This window comes from Lathyrus oleraceus, chromosome 5 (assembly GCF_024323335.1).
Source record: "Lathyrus oleraceus cultivar Zhongwan6 chromosome 5, CAAS_Psat_ZW6_1.0, whole genome shotgun sequence".
NCBI lineage: Eukaryota > Viridiplantae > Streptophyta > Magnoliopsida > Fabales > Fabaceae > Lathyrus > Lathyrus oleraceus.
The window spans coordinates 584,853,804-584,855,217 of NC_066583.1; the positions used below are offsets into that span (position 1 = coordinate 584,853,804).

The window sequence follows — 1,414 nt, forward strand, 5'->3', positions numbered from 1 at the left end:
CCTAGCTTTGTCATGGCAGCATTGAGTTCCTCTATTTCTTCAATAGGGACATGGGTGAGCTTAGGTTCAGGAAGAGGTATAGGCGTCCGAATGACAAATGACATTTTAATCATTTGCACCCTTTCCTTTACCCACTGAAAATATGGTTCTTTTGTAATCCCATTTTCTCTCCCTAAATCGACTTTCCCTTTTTTATTGACATTCTTCTAAGCCTCCTTGATTCGCTGGAATAAGCTAGGATTCTCAACCCCAAAGCCAGGTAACAAGAAAGCTTCCAAAGAATTTTCCTCTGGAGGGCCTTCCATCGGGTAGCCAAGTTGTCTGAGTGATAGGACTGGATTAGCATTCACACATCCTTAAGTTCCAATAAGCGGTAGATTTGGGAAATCTCCACAACTGAATATAATATCCATGTTGATGTATTCTTTGGAGTACCAAGAGAGATCTTCAGATCGGAGTGATCCCAATCTCTGAGGCCAACTAACATCTGTCTGTTCAACCCAAGCACCTGTCTTCGGAATATGTTCTAGAAACCACTGATATAATAAAGGAGCACAACAAACAATCAATCCCTTCTTCTTAGTATACCTATGACTTATGTAATAGTAGACATCGGCTAACAAAGTGGGTACTAGGTTCCCAGTAAAGAAAACACAAATGGCAGTCATGTCTACGAAACCATCCATATTCGGGAACAGGACGACGCCATAGATGGCCAATGCAATAGCAGAGTAACAAGCATCCCAACTTTCTGCCTTCAATAGGGTATGAGCTTTTTCCAAAAGAAAACTTAGTGAAAATCCTTTGGTATTCCCTTTGGTCTCTAAGTTAGCCTCTGCTTCCTTTTCATCCATGTGAAGCGCACTAGCAATGACCTCAAGGGGCAAAGGTTCATATATCCCTTCAAATAGTGGCTTGTTCTTCATAGGAATCCTAACAAGACGCTCGAATTCTTCCAACGTTGGTGCTAGCTGGAAGTCTTGGAATGTGAAGCATCTTAAAGGTAGGTCATAGAATTGGGCTAAAGTGATTAAGGTTGTATGGTTCACTTGTTGATTGAGGATGCTGAGCAGGTTGCCATAATTCTTTCCAAAGTTGATTCTGTATACTGGGTGCATCTGAGAGACCAAGTCACATAAGCTCCTTAGATCGGGATCTTTGATCTTGAAGGAGTAAATGTTTCTTTTGCTTGATTCCATGTTTCTTGAATTCCTGCAACTCATGATACTCAGATTCCTTGGAAATAAAATAGTATGAATGTTACTCATGCATTCGCATGGATATTGGTATGGATACCCGTATGTTCGCACGGATACTGATGTGTTCGCGTATTTATTTTTAAAATATAATAAGAATGTAAAAAATAGAAAAATAAAATTATTTAATCAAGAAGGTTTATTATTTTTAAAATAAA

The 1,414-nt window shown here is 39.3% G+C and overlaps 1 protein-coding gene across 1 annotated transcript; it reads right to left on the reverse strand.

Annotated features, from left to right (window-relative positions):
- Window positions 1–356: 356 nt before the first annotated feature.
- On the reverse strand, window positions 357–1,199 carry LOC127082229 (uncharacterized). Its single transcript, XM_051022474.1, has one exon. The coding sequence runs from the start codon at window positions 1,197–1,199 to the stop codon at window positions 357–359; it is 843 nt and encodes a 280-aa protein (XP_050878431.1).
- Window positions 1,200–1,414: the final 215 nt, after the last annotated feature.